This window comes from Mirounga angustirostris, unplaced genomic scaffold (assembly GCF_029215605.1).
Source record: "Mirounga angustirostris isolate CCGP_5_RB_7025 unplaced genomic scaffold, mMirAng1.0.hap1 SCAF_8, whole genome shotgun sequence".
NCBI lineage: Eukaryota > Metazoa > Chordata > Mammalia > Carnivora > Phocidae > Mirounga > Mirounga angustirostris.
In genome coordinates, this window is record NW_026991716.1 from 114676519 (window position 1) to 114698821 (window position 22303).

General features: G+C 39.5%; 1 protein-coding gene across 1 annotated transcript; it reads right to left on the reverse strand.

Moving 5' to 3' along the window:
* Positions 1-221: 221 nt before the first annotated feature.
* Positions 222-22026, reverse strand: LOC123841677 (vascular non-inflammatory molecule 3-like). Its single transcript, XM_064596968.1, is given in 11 exon segments — positions 222-347; positions 1048-1221; positions 3091-3464; positions 4228-4411; positions 4413-4520; positions 5986-6182; positions 20068-20194; positions 20320-20354; positions 20357-20390; positions 20600-20752; positions 22018-22026. Coding segments are annotated over 11 exon segments (1521 nt in total).
* Between the last annotated feature and the right edge of the window lie 277 nt (positions 22027-22303).

Consider the following 22303-nt stretch of genomic DNA (forward strand, 5'->3'; position numbering starts at 1 on the left):
TCCAGATCTTCTTACATCTCAGGCTGGTTTTGTGGGTGCTCAGAGTGGTCTGGTAGATATCCAGCTCAATTCCGGGGACCAGTTGAAATAGGGTCCCCTACTCCTCCTCCATCTTTCCTCTCCCCCTGTGACATCTCTTTTAAACAGACATGAAGCATTTTTTTTTCTCCCTTTCTTTGCCAGGGCAATCCTGAAAGTGTGCCCATGGAAGGAGATCATGGTCATCTCCTAGGTCCTTGCCCTAAGTGGCATGGAGGGTCCTTCTCAAACACTCTTCCATGCAGGGCCATAACTAAGACAGGCAGAGAGGCTCCGCTCCGGCTCCTCAGACGTCTATCTCTTGAAATCTGATCAAAGAAAGCAAAGGCTGAACTCCAATGCAGAGCTTCGGTTTCCAGCCCAGAGGCCCTTCTCTGACAACCTTACTCTAAAGTAGTAACAGGCACACAGGATTTGGTGTCAGAAGACCCATGTGTCAGATCTAAAGTTCGAATAGGAGAGAGATTTAGGTGAAAGGGCATAAGTAAACTATGGCAGAGGCGGTTAAAAAAGATGATGTATAAAAAAAAATCTTTTAACTCATGATAATAGTATCATTATTGCTCTCATTATAACAACTTCTTAAAATAACATACCCATGAAACAAGTTGTAGATGCATTATTTAATGTATTTAACTTGGGCCTTCTACACCATGCAAATAAAGAGAATATTTGTTGCCATCATCCACAATCAATACTTCTTTTTTTAGTTCTCCATAACCCTCCTGTTGCCTTGGATCGCAACATCACATTTATGTAGAAAAATGAACCCCAAATTTCCCATCACAGCCTAAAGATGTCTAAAACCACAACTCCCTTCCATATTATAGGTTCCCCTTGTCTTTAAAGTTTTGCCATATAATGTGAGCCACAACATTGCAATCCTTTGTCATAATTTCAAAGATTTAATGATGCCAGTCTACCCTATCTGCTCAAAGAAATTTATCATTCATGATGCCAGTCTACCCCATCTGCTCAAAGAAACTTATCATCCTGAATTCCTCCTACCTCATAATGTCTCTCAGGAGCAAGTTGACTTCCACTGAGAATGATCTGTGGGAAAACATAATGTGTTGCAAATGTGCCACTAAGGGAAAATTCTTCAAACCTGGTAAAAGCTGACCCCACAGGCTCCCCACAAGTTCTCAGGTCAGTGGTTTGACACTTCAGTAATGTGCATATCTATGGAGGCAAAGGAGAGACAGAGGTGGTCAGAAATCTTGGAAATATTTTCTCCACAAGAGACACAATCTCAAGGAATAGAGGAAAATTTGTTAGGTTGTATCTGTCAGGGAGAAAGAATTTCCTGTCCCCTTCATGGTCCTTCTATCCAGACTAAGAACTGAGTTGACATGAGACAGATTAACAGGAGAAAGTCAAATTTAATTTTGTGCTTACGGGGAATCCACACAGACACGGAAATTCCAAAGGCAGTCAGGCCAAATGAGGTACATATGTCATTCTGAAGTAAGGAGAAAGGCTTAGGGGTCTGGGACTTGAAAGAGAAAGAATGCGATTCACAGGAAGATGGAAAAGAATAAAACATTTGGTAAACAAATGTTTGCTGAGCCACTCAGAAACAAAAGACATAGACAACTTTGTTCAAATAGGCCTTGTGGGGTTCCTCCCTGTCTGCCACTCCCACTTCATGTCATGACATAGTTTTCTATGGTGATAGATCTCCTCCTGGAGCAGATCCTCTATCTCAATTCTTTTTAGGCAGTTGTGCGGGAAGTAAGGAGGTTTTTCTGAATTTGCTAGCTTTTGATTGCTTTTTATCTCACAATAATCTTCATGCCAAAGTGGCTCATCTTGGGGTGGCCTGCCCTTGTTCCCTACACCACTGAAGCAGAGTCTTTTCAAACTACAGGTCATTAGTGAATCCTAAAATCAATTCAAGGGTCAAGATTAAGTCTTTTTTTTTTTTTTAATAAAGTGAAAAGCAATAAACTAGGTTTTAAAAGTCAGAGTGCCATTGCTCATAATTAGAGCTATTTCTTTTTTTTATTTTATTACTTTTTAAAGACTTTATTTATTTATGCCAGAGAGAGAGAGAGCACAAAGCAGGGGGAGCAGCAGGCAGAGGGAGAAGCAGACTCTCCACTGAGCAGGGAGCCCGATGCGGGGCTCCATCCCAGGACCCTGGGATCATGACCTGAGCAGACGCTTAACCGACTGAGCCACCCGGGCATCCCTAGAGTTATTTCTGATGAAGGATAGTTGGAAGGAAGGCAGGCAGGGAGAAGGGCCCCACCCTAAGAGGAAACCACACTTAAGAGGATTTTACACTGGAAGGAGCCCTCCACCCTTTCTCATGTGACAAAAACCTGATTGCATGACAGGTGCAGGGAGGGTTAATCAGATTAAAACAGCCCACCAACAATCCTATAAAAACGCCTAGACTTAGAAACACCGGTGGCAACCCTTTCGGGTCCCCTCCCTCCTCTGGAGCTTTGTACAATCACTTTGCTATCCCTCAATAAACCTTGCTTTGCTGCCCATCACTCTGTCTGGTCTACCTCTTCTTCATTCTTCAAAGCAGCATGACCAAGAACCCCGGGCACCGATGGAAAAAAATCCTGTAACATTTCTAATTCTAATTTGAATTGATTAACAAAATATTTGTTTAAAGCAAATCTATTATAATTCAGTCACACATCTTGACTGCACTGCATTGTGATGGGAAATGATGTTCTTATTCTGGATGCCAATTGAAGGCAGTCTGGAACACACAGCTCTAAAGCCAACTGACATAAAACGAGAATGCAAGGAAGTTGCAGCTTTTTAAACTTGAATCTGGCTGGCCGAGAACGAATCAATCTGCTTTATGTTTTACTTTGCCGCCAAGAGAAGTAATTCTGTTCTTGCTAAAACTAAACAAATAAAGCATTCTGTGGGGGAAACTTTAGTAATCAATGTTAGCACTATACCAATTAATTGAATCCAGCACAATTTTTAAAGAAATGCAGTGATGGTCTAGTAAAATTAAAAAAAAAAAAAAAAAAAAAACTAACCAAAAAATCCATTCTAACACACGGAAGCAATTTTTACCTGTAAGTAATATTGACCTTCTACTGTGTGCAGTCCATCAAAACCACCTAGTGCATACATCTCATCTGTTTGCTTCTCAGACATCTTGTAAGTTAAGTGACAACACAGGTCTTTCTGGCAAACTGTGTAATTTCCCGTGTTTCTCTTAAGCTCAATGAAGGTGCGCTCATCAAAATAAATCATTCCCAGAAAATTTGACTGCTCAGACAAGAATGGCTTGATGCTTCTGGCATGAGCACTCCAGTCAACAGCTACAGGGTAGCTGGGTTCACTATGGGGCCGGGAGTTCAATTCTGAGAGCATCAGTTGGCCACTCTCTGTTTCCATGTCATAGTGATACCCTTGGACAGCTTCCGGTGTGTAGAATCCACTCCCTACAGAAGTGGACACAAAGTCACACAAATATTGGTTCCAAATTTTGCATGGTCTCAAACCAACGGAATCATTCCCATGAGAAACTAGATACAACTTTATCAAAGCATAAGCACTTTCAGGATAATCAAGGAGATAGCTTGTTGCACTGACATAGTTCCAATCTGACTCCGTGTCCTCCATAATTATTTGAAATTATCAATTGACTTGGGCGGCTTCTCTTTTTTATGTAAACTACCCCCTTTTAAGCCAACTTAACAACAACTAGATAATTCCCCTATCTAATTTATTTGTGTTTAAGTTTCTTCATCTGGATCAATGAATAACCAAGCAGTTAAGAGGGGAGCCTGCATTACCTTGAACATGGATGCTACGAAGGATAAATTCTAAAGACCTGCTTAAGTTTAAATTGATTTTATCACCTCAACAAGATTTATTTCAATACGACTAATGGATGCTGGCTGAAAAGTTCTTTAGAGCTGGCCTTGGTTTTTTTGTGTTGTTTTGTTTTGTTTTGTTTATGTGACTTGACTTTCCTTTAACTCCAATTTTCCCTCATATGAAATTGAGATAATAATGTTTACCTCCTTCTGTACTCATAGGGATAATGTTCCTTAAATAATGTTGGTACAGAAAGCCACGCTATCATTAATTTTGTGACATTAGAGTTAATAAAAGAATTATTAAAGAAAAATGTGGCTTGAAAAGCAATGAAGACTTCCTGAGACTGTCATGGCCAGTTGGTGCAGGACAGGTGTGAGTTACCTGTCATGTGCGTGCCAGTGTTGTGGGTATTCGCAGCAAGCAGGTTGACTCTCATGGCTCTGGCCCATGCGGAGTGGAAGGGAACAGCCAAGAGAAGGGGCAGTGTGTTGTACCACGCCACGGGGTAGAGAACGCTGTCAACATGAAGATCATCCACCACCACGATGGCCGGGTCATGAGAAAAAAATGTCAAAGCAAGTGAAAATGCCAAACTTCCCAAAGGGAGTGTCAAAAGTCACAAATTCTGGATCCTTGGGGAAATCAAATTGAATTTCGGGTGCAAAAAGATTGTACTGTCAACAAAAAGCAAAGAAGGGGAAAATAAGTAAGAAAACTGCCAAATAGAGGTGCCCCATATCCATAAAATTTTTCCCCTCCATGCTGATGTGCATATTTAAAACAATTACACATAAATTTGTATAAATCACACCCACTATGAGTTTTATTACCATGACGTTAATCAAAAAACTTCAGTTTTCCGCAACTAACGAATGAAATCATACCTACAAATGATTTTCAGAAAGTGCATATTTCTGTCTTAATATCACAGGTTGAAATTTTGAACCTTATAAATTTCAGGCTTTTTATCACTTTTGTTCTTTAAATACCAACAGCACTGCCAGTGTGACGTCTAATAAAATTAACTTTGCCATATCTCCCTACAATACTGGTGGGTTTATATAACTGAAGTACATTTAAAGTGAATTTTGACAATGTAATAGCTAAACCTTATTAATCAGTAAGCCATTCATGATTTTTCCAGCTTGATTATTCTCCCAAACTCCACTTTGCCTGGGTTCAGGAGTACTTGCTCAGGTTTAGATTAGGCTCGGTGTGTACATATATGTGTTCTGGACATACTCCTTCCCCTTCAGTGAGGATTACTGACTCCTCCCCCCTCCACTCAGGTGGTAGCTTATCCTTCCTCCTGCAGTGATCAGCTTAAGGAAGGCATGCAGCCTAACTGGAGTCAAAGCATGATGAGGCTTTTGCAGGTGTTCTAGGAGTAAGACATACACTCTTCCTCTGGATTTTGCTGCTATAGAACGCTATAGGATGTAAGGTTTGTGTTGGGCACTATGTGGCCTCTAAAAGGACAGCCTGAGTAAAAGCTGGAGCAAGGGCTAAGAGAGCTAGAAGAATGGCTGACATCTTTAAAGCCTCTGAGGGATAGACCACATCTGAAACTATTTCCTATGATTTATAGTTTTTCAGATACATAAGGAAATTCCATGGGGTGTTTTCAAGTAAATTTCATGTGGGGTTTTCTATTGTTGCAATCAAAACTGTCCTAATAGGGGTACCTGGCTGGCTCAGTTGGTAGAGCATACGGCTCTTGATCTCTGCATCATGAGGTCAAGCCCCACGTTGGGCATAGAGCTTACTTGAATTAAAAAAGAAAAGAAAAGAAACAAGTCCTAACGGAATGAATGACTGACCAAAGCTTCGTATAAAATGTTAACAAATTGAGCCAGAAAACTAACCCTGGTATTAAATCATGGATGAAACAGCATGTCACCCTCTTTCTCAGAGACTATTAAAATCCTTGTGAGACTATTATACCACTGTTTCAATATTCTGCCATATTCTATTTTATGATTAATTCAAACTCAGGACCCTTATATGAGACCAAAGTAAATGAAAGCCCCTGTTCAACTAAAACATAATAATTAAGAAATGCATTCATTGCGATTGTCTCACCCACATTCAACAGATGAGTCTACACCCATACCACAGACAAACAAAAGAAATTCTCACCTTATGATAGCGTGCCACCACTTTTCCCTGAGAATCAAACACCACATCGGTGTTGTACTGGTAACGACCATCAGGGGGACACTGAGGGTCACTGGCATTGCATGACTTCTTGTCCCCAATATTTGCCACAATGGAGATAGAATTGTCCTTGGTCAGGCAGCTGAGGCTTTCTTGCACCAGGGTGTAGCCAAACCTAATTTAATAGATATTGCCTTAAACTTACTATACTTCAGTGATGCCTAATCTTCCAAAATGATACTTAATTTGCCCGTTAGTTAGAACACAAGCTCTAGGTTAAGAATCAAATCAGAGAAGACCTAAAATTTCACAAGCAATATAATCTTCATCTTTATGAAAACTAATCTTTTATTTTGTTTATTTTTTATTGAAGTATAACTGACACACAATATTACAGCAGTTTTAGGTGTAAAAAAATAACATAATGATTGGACTCTATACATTATGCTGTGCTCACCACAAGGGCAGTTACATCTGTCACCATACAACTCTATCACAATACCATTAACTATATTCCTTATGCTGTGCCTTTTATTCCATGACTTATTCATTCCATAACTGGAAGGCTGTACCTCCCGCTCTCCTTCACCCAATTTGCCCAGCCCCCCAACTCCCCTGAAAGCTAATCTATTTTAATGTGCCAGATTCTCAACTGCAGTGTGAGACTGAAGCACAGAAAAGAAGGTGGAGGAAGAGGAGAAAGAAGAGAAGCAAAGCTTTCTCTCATAAAGTGCTTCCAGGCAATTAAATGAAGGACTTGAAATATAACACGTTCTTCTTCTTCTTTTTTTTTAAGATTTTATTTATTTATTTGAGAGAGAGAGAGAGCAGGGGGAGGGGCAGAAGGAGAGGGAGAGAGAGAATCTCCAGCAGACTCCCCGCTGAGCACAGAGCCCAACTCAGGGCTCAATCCCACAACCCCAAGATGATGACCTGAGTGGAAACCAAGAGACAGATGCTCAACTGACTGAACCACCCAGGCACCCAACACACTCTTCTAATGAGGAGGACCTTTCTATAATTCAAGCCATAGTCTTACTAGGAAGCAATAAATAGTTGGTTCTATGTCAATCATCTTCTATAGAGAACAAAGGTGACATTATGTACTTGAAATATTTCAGGAAAGAAGGAATGGAGGGGGGGGAGAGAGGGAGGGAGGTAAAAGAGAGGGAGAAAAGGGCTTCACTATGCTGGCTCAGTTTCCTCATCTGTCAGTACAACATAATAGCTTCCTTCCTGCCTTAGAGGGTGCTCATGAGAAATTCATAATCTTAAATTCATATCTTTCAATAGTTACCCTGAATGTAAATGGGCTAAATGCCCCAATCAAAAGACACAGGGTATCAGATTGGATAAAGAACCAAGACCTATCGATATGCTGTCTGCAAAAGACTCATTTTAGACCCAAAGACACTCCCAGATTGAAAGTGAGGGGGTGAAAAACCATTTATCATGCTAATGGACACCAAAAGAAAGCTGGGGTGGCAATCCTTATATCAGACAAATTAGATTTTAAACCAAAGACTATAATAAGAGATGAGGAAGGACACTATTTCATATTTAAAGGGTCTATCCAACAAGAAATCTAACAATTGTAAATATCTATGCCCCTAACATGGGAACAGCCAATTATATAAGCCAGTTAATAACAAAAGCAAAGAAACACATCGACAACAATACAATAATAGTGGGGGACTTTAACACCCCCCTCACTGAAATGGACAGATCGTCTAAGCAAAAGATCAACAAGGAAATAAGGACTTTAAATGACACACTGGACCAAATGGACTTCACAGATATATTCAGAACATTCCATCCCAAAGCAACAGAATACACATTCTTCTCTAGTGCCCATGGAACATTCTCCAGAATAGATCACATCCTAGGTCACAAATCAGGTCTCAACCAGTACCAAAAGATTGGGATCATTCCGTGCATATTTTCAGACCACAATGCTTTGAAACTAGAACTCAATCACAAGAGGAAAGTCGGAAAGAACCCAAATACATGGAGGCTAAAGAGCATAAAGAATGAATGGGTCAACCAGGAAATTAAAGAAGAATTTAAAAAACTCATGGAAACAAATGAACAAGAAAACACAACTGTTCAAAATCTTTGGGATGCAGCAAAGGCAGTCCTATGAGGAAAGTATATAGCAATACAAGCCTTTCTCAAGAAACAAGAAAGGTCTCAAACACACAACCTAACCCTACACATAAAGGAGCTGGAGAAAGAACAGCAAATAAAGCCTAAACCCAGCAGGAGAAGAGAAATAATAAAGATCAGAGCAGAGATCAATGAAATAGAAACCAAAAGAAGAGTAGAACAGATCAATGAAACTAGGAGCTGGTTCTTTGAAAGAATTAGTAAGATTGATAAACCCATGGCCAGACTTATCAAAAAGAAGAGAAAGGACCCAAACAAATAAAGTCATGAATGAAAGAGGAGAGATCACAACCAACACCAAATAAGAACATATTATGAGCAACTCTATGCCAGCAAATTAGATAATCTGGAAGAAATGGATGCATTCCTAGAGGTGTATAAACTACCAAAACTGAACCAGAAAGAAATAGAAAACCTGAGCAGACCTATAACCACTAAGAAATTGAAGCAGTCATCAAAAATCTCCCAAGAAACAAAAGCCCAGGGCCAGATGGCTTCCCAGGGGAATTCTACCAAACATTTAAAGAAGAATTAATACCTATTCTTCTGAAACTGTTCCAAAAAATAGAAATGGAAGGAAAACTTCCAAACTCATTTTATGAGGCCACCATTACCTTGATCTTCAACAAAGCAGGAAAGAATGTCCAATGGAAAAAAGACAGTCTCTTCAACAAATGGTGTTGGGAAAATTGGACAGCTCCTCTACAGTTGATGTTGAGCTAATCTTTGAATAGAAAGGACAGATTTATGACTATTGCTGCAAAGCATTTCTTTTTCCTTCCCCCTCAGGAAAAACAGGGCAATATTGTTAACATTGCTATTCATTAAGACCTTCAATAAAACTATCACATATTTTCTTTTCTTTGTCTTTTTCTTTTTCCTTCTTCCTTCCTTCCCTCCTTCCTTCCTTCCCTCCTTCCTTTCTTTCTTTCTTTTTGATAAATAATTAAGTATTTTAATATCTTCTGTTAGTCCCTCATGGGTAAAGCTCAGACGTGTCAGTATTCTAAATGATAGTATTTAAATACACAGGGATGGCCATGTGGCCCTCTATTATCTCCCTTAGAGATAAATATTAGTAGGGAAGAAATGGTGGCTTTTTTTTTTAACCAATATTACCATTATATTAAATATTGGATTTCTTCTCTTATAACTCAGAGCTGAAAGCTTACCATTTGAATAAATGTCTGCAAGACTCGAATAAGTTAAAGTTTCATTGGTCACCTACCTTCCCAACTTAAAATAATTCATCTGAGATTAATTATCGGGCTTTGGGACATCTTTCCCCTAGGAACATCAGCTTTATCAGCCCAGGCAAACAGTGTGAATTTTAGTGTCAGCCTCTTGAATCATTGCAAATAATGAGTCCTTCCTGCTCTGGAAAAAAAACCCATAATCAAGTAAACATTGGATTATAGTTGTGTGGTTACTGTAAACACAGACCATGCAACACTCAGAGAATATTTTTTCAAAGGTGAAAATCCTGGGCGAGACTGACTCACATAGTAGAGCTCCTACGTTGCAGCATCGGACTTGACTGCTTTTTGGGAAAAGCTGACATTGTTTAAGTTCTTCTACAACCTGGATTTCAGATCTCAGTTAATGGCTTTTAGTTCTCTAATTTTTCAGGCCAAAGCCCTTGGAGTTATACTTACTTTTCTCTTTGTCTCTCCCTCCACACATGTTCAATCGGGAGACCTTTTGCTACCACAATCCTGGTCCAAGCCACCATCATCTCTGGCCTGGATTATTCCAATACCCTCCTACCTGGTTTTGGTACCACTACTTCTGCTTTTGCTCAACAGGAATCAGAATGATCCTATTAAAATATCAAACTGTGTCACTACTCTGCTCAAAATCTTTCAATGGCATCCCACTTCACTCAGAGTAAAAAGCCAAGTTCTTGCAACGCCTAGAAGCCTCACTATGATCCAGCCTCCTGTTACTTCTAACATCAACTCCTAGTAATTTCCCCCACGTTCATGTGGCTCCAGTTGTGTTGGTTTCCTTAGTGTTCTTCAAGCATATCCCCAGGGGCTATTCTGCCATCAGTATCCTGAGGAAAATTGTCTCCTATCTGGCCAACCTGCATTTAGAATTTCCCTTTCTACTCCCATCTACTCTATCTTCCAAACAACTATCAAAGTTGTTTTTTAAAACTCTTTGATTCATCATATTATCCTCTAAAATCCTTCAATGCATCTTTTTGTTAGTTTCAGGATAACGTCTAGACTTCCTTTGTGCTTCAATGATCTGGCCCTTGCCTCCTATTTTTATTGTTTCTCCTTCCTCTTCCTCCTTTACTCTTCTCCTCCCCACACCCCCTCCAATATGTTGTACTCTTTTTATAGCATGCTATTCTTCCATGTCTTTGTACGCATGACGAAGTCTACCTAGAATGCCCTGACTGATTTACCCAGCTGGCCCTTCACATCTTTGTCTTCCGAGGTAAAATGGACCCATTCCTGGCCCTTATATTGATCACAGCATTATCATTCTATGACTTTTATTACAGTGTTAAATGAGATGCTTGAAAATGCTTAGCACAGTGTGAGGCATTTTCTAAGTGTTCAAATTTGGATTACTATGGTAATGAATGATGGCACTGATAGTGATGCTCTGTCTTCTAGACTGTGATCCTGAAGAAACAGAACTTTTGTGCTATTCATTATCACCATCCAGCACGAGGCCCCCTGACATATAGTAGGCATCCAAGAAGTTCTTTGACTTAAGATCAAAGAGACATATACAGGATGTTCAGAGAAACTTTATTTATAATAGGAATTAATAGTAATAATAATTGTAATAAATAAATAACCAAAAATTAGAAAACCTAAGCATCTGTTGAATAGGCTAAACCACAGAAAAAGGTCCAAGGACAAAGACCGTTGAAAACAATGATTCAGAATCAGCTAATGTTGCTTCTTGGTTCAGCTCGTTCCTAAGAAATCATATAAACACCTGCTTGCATGTGGCCACAAAGCCTGTGTTCTCACAGATGTGCATCCAAAGTTCATGGTCCCCACAGTCCTTGTGATGTGAAGAATATGGCAGGTCAGAGGAAGTCAGACGATGGGCCTTTTGCTTTTTTACCATTGGCTGGAGGAGAGGCCCTGACAGGATGCCTGAAACCACCACTGCCCCCCCCCCCCCCCACACACACATTGTTTGTTACTACATCATGGAGTTTACCCAAGATTTCAGGGCAATTATGCTCACCATATTCATCTGTAGGAGAAAGGACACTTGAATATTGTTTTCACCAATGTACCAGACAAGATGCAACCAGGAAAACAGAATCTACACCAATTATTTTAAGAGAATTTAACATAGGGATTTGGTTAAAGAGGTATTTGATGAATGAAGGACATGAAAGGAACCCTTGGGTAGCAAAGAGAACTACAGAAAGCAGCTACCACTCCTGCGTTTGTGACCAGAGGGAAGAGAGGCTGTGAAGGGTTGGAAGCTTTCCAGAGGAGCCTGTGGAGCTGAGAGCCAGATCCTGAGAGGCAGATCCCCAGGGAGCTAGGACTCTAATCTCTGGAGAAGGCAATGGCTGGTGCTGGTAGTTTTGAAGAAAGGCAATGACACTGGTTCTGTCAGAATGGGAACAAACTGAAAATTAGAGGCATCTGCTACCCGAACGAACTACAGCCCCTGGGTGGATGGGACAATTGTGATAGATGAGCAGAGTCGCGTCGCCTCTCTTCCAACCTTCCGTATTCCTCTAGTGCCCCCTATCGGCAGAGTGTAATAGGGAGCCAGGAGGCAAAGGAGAAACAGGTTTGCCTAGCCCTACCGCACCATCACGAAGAATGGAGAAGCGAGGGTTTGGAGCTGAGTGACAACAGCTTAATAACTAGCACATTCATATAACTGCACACCATACAGCAGTGAAAATGCCTGAAATTAGAGTGATGCTTATTTACATGGATTAAGCTCACAATTTCTTATATAGAAATAAGAAATGCAATGTATTTCTATACAATAAATATGCATATATACATAGTTCAAAAAAATGCAAAATGGTACTAAGCAGGAATATGTACATATGTAATAAACTACCAGGAGGTCATGGGAACGATCTAGAAAAATCTTAGGATAGCGATTTCATCCAGAGAAGGGACCAGGGAAAAGAGGAGAATGTGATTGGAAGGGAACACAAGGGGCAGCCTGCTTCACTGCATAAACTGGGCAGTGGGTACATAGGTGATTGTTATGCAATCCTTTATAATTTCTGTGTGTCTGAAACATTTTCATAAATTTTTTTGAGACAGAGAGAGAATATGTGATCTGGCTGTATTCAACAGCAGGAACTCTACGGGAAGTGTATGAATCTGGTGATTGGAAGTAAATTTCCAAGGAAAACATGGACAAATGCAGTTTCTTTCTGTCTCTGTTTCTGTCCTATCTCCCCCACCCCGGCCCCCCTCACTCCTGTGTGTGTGTGTGTGTGTGTGTGTCTTTATCCCTACTCCCTCCCCCCAATTAGGAGCCAAATACCTTCCCATAAATCCCAAAGACTATGAGCTTCTTGAAAGATGAAGAAGCTTTTTTGTTTCTAGGTATCAGGGATTCAAAGAATAGTGCATGTTACTCTGCACAATAAGCATCTGTTAACCAGATGAGGGATGCCACTTCCCTCTTTACCATGTTCCATCCAAAGAAATTTTAGACTCTTACCTAACTTTCAAAGTCGCTGTTGAAAATGAATGTTTTTTTTTCAGTTCTCCTTGATTTCTTTTAGGTAAACTTGAAAAACTAACTTAGTCTAACATAATAATCAGGGTCAACAGTTTAATAAAATGGTCTGCAAAATAGGAAATGCCAAAGCTTGGGAATAAGACTATTAAAATTTCTCTCAACATTTATTTTCCATATAAAAAATTTAAAAAGAAATTGAAATCTACTAGCATTTTAAAGAATTGATTGACAAAGATACTCCTTTTTCGGTAAAGAATTTATTTATTTATTTGACAGAGAGAGACAGCGAGAGAGGGAACACAAGAAGGGGGAGTGGGAGAGGGAGAAGCAGGCTCCCTGCTGAGCAGGAAGCCTGGCGTGGGGCTCCATCCCAGCACTCTGGGATCATGACCTGAGCCGAAGGCAAACGCTTTACCGACAGAGCCACCCGGGTGCCCCCAAAGGTATGCTTATTAGGTCCATATGTCAAAGGTCATGGGTCACAAATGGTCTCCAAGGTACCCTGAGGGGAGAGTAAGATCCCCTCAGTTTGCACAGGATGACAACAGATTCCTCACTAGTTCGCCCACATTCAGTGCACTGTGCCATCCTGCAATTTACTTGGGCCTGGCTCAGTGGACTGACCAACTAGGCTACTGGATAATTAATTAACACTTACAGAATAGAAGAATAGCTTAAAATGATTCTTGCGAAGAAAGTGCATTTAAAATGATACTAATAATACAAATATAATCTCAAAAACAAGAAAATTGAAGAGCTAACATTTCTATTCCTAGTCTGAGACACATTTTTGAGGAGAACATGAAAGTTTAATTATATATGAAAAGAAATAGTCAAAACCCACAAAACTATAGAGAAAACTTTTTGAAAGCTATGTGTTTTACTTATAAATACTTATAAATAAAATATATATATATATATATATATATATCGAGGACTCATGTTAAAATTTTTTTTCTAATAGGGATCAAAACATTTGAAAATCATTGCCTTAATATCACTCCTCTTGACTGATATTTATATTTTAACTGGAACTTCCCAGAGATAATTTCTCCACTCAGAAGATTCTGAGGCTACAATTTAAGATGCTTAAGAAAAATATGGGGGAGGAAGAGGATCATGCCCACTGACACGCACATCACATCTCCATTTAAAAGGCTAGGCTCGGGGCGCCTGGGTGGCTCAGTTGGTTGGGCGACTGCCTTCGGCTCGGGTCATGATCCTGGAGTCCCGGGATCGAGTCCCGCATCGGGCTCCCTGCTCGGCAGGGAGTCTGCTTCTCCCTCTGACCCTCCTCCCTCTCATGCTCTCTGTCTCTCATTCTCTCTCACGCAAATAAATAAAATCTTAAAAAAAAAAAAAAATATTTAAAAGGCTAGGCTCTCTCCCTACCCCACTTAGTGTAAAATTATGGCATAAGGTTGTTTTATTTTTTTTATTTTATTTTATTATGTTATGTTACTCACCATACATTATATCATTAGTTTTTGATATAGTGTTCCATGATTCATTGTTTTTGTATAACACCCAGTGCTCCATTCAATACGTGTCCTCCTTAATACCCATCACTGGGCTAACCCATCCCCCCACCCCCCTCCCCTCTAAAACCCTCAGTTTGTTTCTCAGAGTCCATAGTCTCTCATGGTTCATCTCCCCATCTGATTCCCCCCCTTCATTTTTCCCTTCCTACTATCTTTTTTTTTTTTTTAAACATATAATGTATTATTTGTTTCAGAGGTACGGTCTGTGATTCATCAGTCTTACACAATTCACAGCACTCACTATAGCACATACCCTCCCCAATGTCCATCACTCAACCACCCCATCCCTCCCCCCCCCCCACCACTCCAGCAACCACCAGTTTGTTTGCTGAGATTAAGAATTCCTCATATCAGGGCTCCTGGGTGGCTCAGTTGTTAAGCATCTGCCTTCAGCTCGGGTCATGATCCCAGGGTCCTGGGATCGAGCCCCACATCGGGCTCCCTGCTCCGTGGGAAGCCTGCTTCTCCCTCTCCCACTTCCCCTACTTGTGTTCCCTCTCTCACTGTCTCTCTCTCTGTCAAATAAATAAATAAAATCTTAAAAAAAAAAAAAGAATTCCTCATATCAATGAGACCATATGATACTTGACTTATTTCATTTAGCATAATACCCTCTAGTTCCATCCATGTTGTTGCAAATGGCAAGATTTTGGGATTTTTTGATGGCTGCATAATATTCCATTGTATATATACATACCACATTGTCTTTATCCATTCATCTGTTGATGGACATCTTAGCTTTTTCCATAGTTTAGCTATTGTGGACATTGCTGCTATAAACATTGGGATGCATGTACCCCTTCGGATCACTACATTTGTATCTTTGGGGTAAATACTCAGTAGTGCAATTGCTGGGTCATAGGGTAGCTCTATTTTCAACTTTTTGAGGAACCTCCCTACTGTTTTCCAGAGTGCCTGCACCAGCTTGCATTCCCACCAACAGTGTAGGAGGGTTCCCATTTTTCCACATCCTCGCCAACATCGTCATTTCCTGACTTTTTTAGCCATTGACTAATGGCTAAAATTGAAATGACTAATTTTAGCCATTCTGACTGGTGTGAGATGGTATCTCATTGAGGTTTTAATTTGGATTTAACTGATGCTGAGTGATGTTGAGCACTTTTTCATGTGTCTGTTGGTCATTTGGATGTCTTCTTTGGAAAAATGTCTGTTCATGTCTTCTGCCCATTTCTTGATTGGATTCTTTGTTCTTTGGGTGTTTGTTGAGTTTGATAAGTTCTTTATAGATTTTGGATACTAGCCCTTTATCTGATATGTCATTTGCAAATATCTTCTCCCATTCTGTTGGTTGTCTTGGTTTTGTTGACTGTTTCCTTTGCTATGCAAAAGTTTTTTATCTTGATGAAGTCTCAATAGTTCATTGGCATAAGGTTATTTTAGTCTTTCAACTCAGACTTTAAAGTAAAAATGTTATGATTGAACCTTAAACCTTTAAGAGGGTAATTAAATTAACTGGTGTAGAAAATAAAGAGAAAGATGATTTTTGTGATTTAATAAATAATAGGGAATTTACCTTCTATGAAACTGATTCATACAGTTTGGAAACATCTCTGTATCTTTTTGATATAAGCGGTACCCAGATAACAATCACCTATAATCTTTTGTATCAATGTTAAAACTACCTGTTTTTTTATATACAAAAAAAACTCAATCCTGCACTATTACAACACCTACATTTTTTCCAGATCTTTTTTTTTTTGCTAAAATGCCATTTTTTTAATTGCTCACTTAAAAAAAATCTCTAGTAACATCGTATTTAGGGAATGAAAATCAAACTCTTCAATACAGCATTGCCCACTCTCATAACAGCTTCTGTTTTATATGCTCCCTCCCTCTTACCTATGGCAATGTGCCACCAGTATTCCCCCTGTATTATACACCACAGTAGTATTGTATTGATAACAGCCATTAGGAGGATATGTGGAGTCCTAGGAACTACATGGCTTTTTGTCAGCAGTATTTGCCAAGACATAGTGTTGTTCTTGACCAGGTAGCTGAGTCTTGCTTGTACTGGTGTGTGACCAAATCTAAAAGAAATTTTTTTCTTTTTTCAAAGATTGTATTTATTTATTTGAGAGAGAGAGAGAGCACAAGCAGGGGGGAAAGGACAAACAGACTCCCTGCCGAGCACGGAGCCTGATGCAGGACTCAATCCCAGGACTCAATCCTGGGACCCTGGGATCGTGACCTGAGCCGAAGGCAGACGCTTAACCAACTGAGCCACCCAGACAAATGAAATTTTAATTAAGGCATTTCAGTTAAGTTAGACAGAGACAGAGACGGTTAAGCGTCTGCCTTCGGCTCAGGTCATGATCCCAGGGTCCTGGGATCGAGCCCCATGTCGGGCTCCCTGCTTGGCGGGAAGCCTGCTTCTCCCTCTCCCACTCCCCCTGCTTGTGTTCCCTCTCTCGCCGTCTCTCTCTCTCTCTGTCAAATAAATAAATAAAAATCTTCAAAAAAAAAAAAAAAGGCAGAGACAGAGAAATACTGGGTGATAATCATTTATATGTGGAATATAGAAAAGCTGAACTCATAAAAAAAAAAGAATAGAATAGTGATTATCAGGGGCTCAGGAGAAGGAGGAATTGGGGATACTGTTTAAAGGTACAACCTTGCAACTAGCAAACAAATACGTCCCGAAGATCTGATGTACAGCATAGTGATTACAGTTAACAATACTCTAGGATGAACTTCAAAGTTGCTAAGAGACTAGATCTTAATTGTTCTCACCCCAAAAAAGAAATAGTAATTATGTGAAGTGACATCAGTGTTAGCTAACACTACGGTGGTCCTCGTATTGCAATATATAGTATCAAATCAACACACTGTACGCCTTAAACTTATACAACGTTTCATGTCAATTATATCTCAATTCTTAAGGAGACATCTTCACCTAAAAATGCATTTTATCCACTTCATTCAGAAACAAACAATAGCCAGAATCCAAGTGTAAGTCAATTTACAATATAAAAACTATTCATGAAAAAGAACATAATTAAAAGCCACAAATTAAACTTGATGAATTTTTTCCACATCATAGCTATTGCTCTGGCAATTCCTTTTTTTTTTTTTTTAATTTTTTTAAAGATTTTATTTATTTGACAGAGCACAAGGAGGTGGAGAGGCAAGCAGAGGGAGTGGGAGAGGGAGAAGCAGGCTTCCCACCAAGCTGGGAGCCTGATGCGGGGCTCGATCCCAGGACCCTGGGATCATGACCTGAGCCGAAGGCAGACGTTTAACTGACTGAGTCACCCAGGGGTCCCTGCTCTGGCAATTCCTTATTCACTCCCCTGCATCGTTGATTGTCTCCTCTCCACTGGATCTTTCTATTGACACATAAATATGCTCTAGTACTTCCCATCTTTAAAAAAATAAATTAAAGGGCGCCTGGGTGGCTCAGATGGTTAAGCGTCTGCCTTCAGCTCAGGTCATGATCTCAGGGTCCTGGGATCGAGTCCCACATCGGGCTCCCTGCTCCTTGGGAGCCTGCTTCTCCCTCTGCCTCTCTCTCTCTGTCTCTCATGAATAAATAAATAAAATCTTTAAAAAAATAAATTAAAAACCTCTCTTGAACCCACAGACCCCTCTAAATATTTTCTCACCTCCCTCTTACAGCAAAACTTCTGGAAGGGGTTGTCCATCTTGCTGTTTCCAGTTTGTCCTCTCTCATTCTCTCTTGAAGCTCTCCAACCAGCTTCCCACCTGACAGCTCTTACTAATAATGCCAACGATGAGCTCCACATCTTACTTGATCATTCTTATCTGTAGCACTTGACACAGTTAATTACACCCTTTCCTGGAAACACTTCACCTTGCTTATTGGACCCCACTCTCTCACATTCCCCTTCTCACTGGCTGCTCTTCTCATGCTCCTCACCTCTCCTGAGTCTAAACATTGGAATTTCCTAGAATTCAAGCCTTAGATCTCTTCTCTTCTGTAACTTACTCCATAGGTCAACCTTTATGGTGCTAAAAAATCATCTTTGTGCTCAAACTCAGGTTTCTATCTCCAGTCCTGACTTTGTCCTTTCATGCCAGACTTGTATATGTAATTGCCAGGTTGACACCTCCACTTGGATGTCTAAAGGGCAGCTCTCACTTAAGATGCACAAAGTTGGTTTCCTAATTTGCATCCCAGATGCACTGTTCCTTCAGTGCTGTCTATATCTGTAAATGGCAAGTCCATGTCTCCAGTTGCTCAAGCCAAAAACGGGAGTCTCTCCTGATGCTTGTCTTTCTCTCATCCTCCCACAGTCTGGCAACAAACCCTGTCACCTTGACATCTAAAACATATCCATTCGGATCACCATACAAAATTCTATATAATAAGTGAGTTTATTTACCTCTACCTTCTCTCACTAAATATTCATAAGCCATGGTGGGGGGCGGGGCATAAACTTCATTTTATTAAGTGCTACATCTCCTATTTCTGCAATAGTATCTGGCACGTCATAGGTGTTCAATAAATAATGACTGAATGAATGAAAAGGTAAGTGAATTAAATGTGGACTATCTTGGGTGATGATGCAAGCCCCATTTTCTGTAAAAATTCATTCTTTCTACTGTGGGCTGTGACAGAGCTCTTTACTAACCATATGTAAAAACCTTTCCCCCAACCTTCACTAGTTTCCATAGCTGCTGTGATCTTTGACTAGTCCATAAATTTACAACATATGTTGTTTTTAACCAGAAATCCAGAACTCAGTCCTACCATGAGCTGTGAAATAAATGAGTTGTCCCAATTCTCAAAACTTCTATACAGGAAGACCATCCAGCTATTGACCTCTTTTCTGGCACAAAAGAAAATTTACAAACGCCATAGAGAGCATCAACTCAGGACAAGAAGGATGGGAAAATTAGCTGTCTACCATCACATCACCCAATATTTTCTTCTTTGAGTCTCTCTAGAGCTAAGAAAAGCTGTTTCCTAATAACCCTTATATAAATGTCAGAATAATCAGATATGCTTTAAAAAGTATGGTATTCATAATCCTCCATGAAAACAAACAAAAAAAAATGACAAAAGCATGAAAGTATGAGAGAGTAAGAGAGGATTTGACAGGAGAGAGAGAGTGTGTGCCAATATGCACTTACATGTACCAAATATTTTATATAGAAAGTTTCTAGATTATTTTTCCTCAGGAAAATTAGCTTTATGAGCCAAGGAAAACACAAAGTTTTAAAGCATAAGGTCTTATGATTCACAAAAATAGACATAGTGAGGTCTTTCTTTCTAGGAATTAGATTCTGGAATAGAAAGTCTCCCTGAGATTGAAGTATGGTACCTTCAGTGGAGACCTTGGAATATTTCCCAAACACAGCCCACTGTCCACTTCAGAAATTAATTTATTATTTGACTTCATGAGATTCTCTTCCACTTAGCTTCTAATCCTAGCCATAAATATCTTGTTCACATATTTTCTCCAAATTTAATAAAGCTATTCAATCATAAATGATTGTTAAATGGCATCTAAGCACAATTTTTTTAAACAAATGTCAAGGTAGATATAACAATATCATATGCCACATATGTGATAGTTCAGGATTTATCATTTTTGCTGTGGTGAACATGCACATTTTAGAGAATTACAGCATTTTTGCACAAACAATGAGTATAGTTAAAATATCTGTTGGGGGTCTCAGCATGGAATCCAATTCACCTGGGGTCCTGGAATATCCTCCAGATAAGGAAAAATGGTTTCCCTGGTAAATTTCCATCCATAAAGTACATCTTCTGGAGTCACAATAATTTGAGCATTCTGTTTGAAACAAGTGAAATCAAAGTTATTTCTTCATACGTAACATAGACAATTCAACGCTCCAGTCTTCTACTAGCGCTCCTTCCCATCCCATAAATTATGATTAGCAGAAATAAAAAGAATACCTGCCCAGCTGCCTGATTAATCACTCCCTCTAGAAATCTATACTCTTGTTCATAAGGAGTAGGACGTTGTCCTGAAGAACAAGTGTTTCTGTGTTGTTGTTGTTTTCAGACTTTATTTATTTATTTATCTATTTATTTATTTATTTGTCAGGGGGTGGGAGGGGCAGAGGGAGAGAGAGAATCTCAAGCAGACTCCCCACTGAGCACAGAGCCCAACAGAGGGCTCACTCTCAGGACCTGAGCCAAAATCAAGAGTCAGACATTTAACTGGCTGAGCCACCAGGCGTCCCACAAGTGTTTCTGTTTTATTTGGCAATATAACAGCATGTTCATATACTGCAGCTATAAAAGTACCCAGAGCACTGACGTGCAGAGTGACTAGGGCAAAAATTGACACAGAGATTTGAAGAGAGAAAGTGATCGTGGCCAAGGTCTAGTGAGTTCTAAAAGTGAAAGTACCATTAATTTAGTATTTATAGAGAGGGAAGCATTTATATAACATAAAACTTACTGCCAGCTAGCGGGGTCTTATTTTATAATCTTATGAATATTATGCCTGACCACTTTTGTGGAAAAAAATATTGCAGTTCAATGAATACAACCAGAAAGGATTACAAGGATTGTAAACATTTACTATTGGTAAGATTTGATATCAAATTCAAAAAAAAAAATTCAAATATAATACAATTGTACCCTTTTACTGATAGAAAGAAAATAACTAACTCTCATGAGGAACATCATAATACAATAAACATTTCATTTATTAAATTACAAAAACTAACGATTTTTTTCTGTTCTGTTACATGATTTACATCATGTCTATTTTTAGAAGAGGAGGATGATTTTAAAATATTTGCTGCTAGGAAAATGTACTACAGTATAATATCAGGAACGAAGTTCACCCAAATTGATACTGACTTACCCATTAAAGACTAAGAACGTGTGCTCCATAAAAGCATGATTTTGTGCCTAGTTTATTCACTGCTGAATCCTTAGTGCCCAAAGCACTGATTGTGAGGTGCTGCTCTCTGCTGTCAGGCCAGCGAAGAAATCAAGGCCATTGCTTAGCCAGCCCCAGCCCTCAGGGAACTAAGCTTACTTCTCCCTCCCTCCCATTCCTTCCTTCCTTCCTTCCTCCCTCCCTCCCTCTCTCCGTTCCTTCCTTCCTTCCTTCCTTCCTCCCTTCTTTCCTTCCTTCCTCCCTTCCTTCTCTCCTTCCCTCCTTCCTTCTTCCCTTCCCTCCTTCCTTCAGAAGTAGATACAAGGAAGAAGTATCTCAGGCTGGTGATCATAAAGATAATCTCTATTATAACCCCGATAAGATATAACTTTCACTTTGCTAAAGACAAATTAATCATATAAAAGAGTTTTAAGAATACACATACATTATGTGACCTCTGATGCCTTCCTAGGACATCCATGTTCTCCCTTCCCTGATCCCAATCCTACATACAAGAGATTTTTCTAGTTGTTTTTTTAGGTTTGTTGTTGTTGTTGTTGTTGTTAATTTGGGCCTTTTAGTAAAAGTCATTCAAATACTTTGAGACAGTAGAGTAGCAACAAGCAAATAAAATTATTCTGTGTTTTCCTTCATACTGAGATAAAGTTCTGGGTGAAGGAAAGTTCTAAGAGCTATAAACATGTCTGCTCATATTTTCTGCTTTGAGTAGTATTTTCTATTTAAGAATGACTTCTTACCTGTATCATAGAGAACTTGAGAAAAGAGTCAAGCCCTTTAGTGGAAAATGTGAGGGGATAGATATTTTTATGAATTTGTAGCAGATTGTACAATCAATTATTAGTAAGTGATTATACCATATATATATAGTTTGTATATAGTTATTATATTAATATAGGTCATTGGTATAATATAACCTATTCCTAGAGATTGTGAGTGCTTTTAGAGAGCATATAAACAAAATGCTCACACTTTATAAGACAGGAATCTGAGGCACAGAGAAGCAGAGTAACTTAGAGAAGGGTG